The following is a 1,262-nucleotide window of genomic DNA, read 5'->3' on the forward strand; positions in this document are numbered from 1 at the left end:
GAGTGGTGGAAAGCAAATGTTAGCCGAGTGATCGAAGAAGCTCTCCAAACTGGCGGCGCCCCTAACATCTCCGACGCCTACACCATCAATGGTCAGCCAGGAGACCAATACGCCTGCTCAAAACCCAATACCTTCATCGCCAACGTCTTGTATGGTAAAACCTACCTTCTCCGTGTCATCAACGCCGCAGTCACCAGCGAGCTCTTCTTTGCCATCGCCAATCACAAACTGACTGTCGTCGGCAAAGATGCCAGCTACATCAAACCATACTCCTCCGACTTCATCATGATCACCCCCGGACAAACCATGGACATTCTCCTTGTCGCAAATGCCACCAATGGAGGCCGCCACTACATCGCCGCCCACAACTACGCCAGCGCAGAGGGAGTCCCTTACGACACCACCACCACCACCGCCATTCTCCAATACAACTTCGGCACTCCAAACATAACCCCATCTTTCCCTTCCACCACTCTCCCCAACTTCACCGACAACGCAGCCGCCACACGATTTGTAGCCGGGCTACGCTCGCTGGCCAGCATTGACCACCCGGTCAATGTGCCGCAAGTCATGGACCAACGTTTGATCATAACGGTGGCGGTCAATCTCCTAACTTGCGAACCGGGAAGAACGTGCGGCGGTCCCAACGGCGACCGATTTGCCGCCAGCCTTAACAACTTAAGCTTCCCCCTACCGACCACAGACATACTAGAGGCTTATTATTATAACATAAGTGGGGTGTACGGGACAGGGTTTCCATCGGAGCCACCGCTGAACTTCAACTTCACCGGGGAGAACCTGCCGGGGTACTTGCTGTTTCCGAGGAGGGCGAGGGAGGTGAGGGTTGTGGAGTATAACACGAGTTTGGAGATAGTGTTTCAGGGGACGAGTTTGCTGGCGGCGGAGAACCATCCGCTGCATCTTCATGGGTATAGCTTCTACGTGGTGGGAAGAGGGTTTGGGAACTTTGACAAGAATAGGGATCCTTTGAATTATAATCTTGTTGATCCCTCTTTTGAGAATACTGTTGGAGTTCCCAGGAATGGTTGGGCTGCCATTCGGTTCAGAGCTCTTAACCCAGGTAACTTGTTTTACTTTATTTTATAAAAGATAATTAAAAAAATGGGTAAATTTACATACCTAACACATACTTATTCTGTATTTACATATCTCACACCTAAACTAACTTTCATATTTACATACATAGCACTTTACTGTTTTTAAACGTAAGAAGATGTGTTTTATATATATATATATATATA

General features: G+C 48.8%; 1 protein-coding gene across 1 annotated transcript in view; it reads left to right on the forward strand.

The window, feature by feature from the left end:
• LOC110025671 (laccase-14-like) overlaps positions 1-1,262 on the forward strand; it is a 20,884-nt gene that overhangs the window by 18,746 nt on the left and 876 nt on the right. Inside the window, exon 4 of the mRNA XM_020726277.1 lies at positions 4-1,081. Within this exon, the coding sequence (XP_020581936.1) occupies positions 4-1,081 (1,078 nt within the window). The remainder of the gene's footprint in view (positions 1-3; positions 1,082-1,262) is intronic.

Source organism: Phalaenopsis equestris, unplaced genomic scaffold, assembly GCF_001263595.1.
Source record: "Phalaenopsis equestris unplaced genomic scaffold, ASM126359v1 Scaffold000322, whole genome shotgun sequence".
NCBI lineage: Eukaryota > Viridiplantae > Streptophyta > Magnoliopsida > Asparagales > Orchidaceae > Phalaenopsis > Phalaenopsis equestris.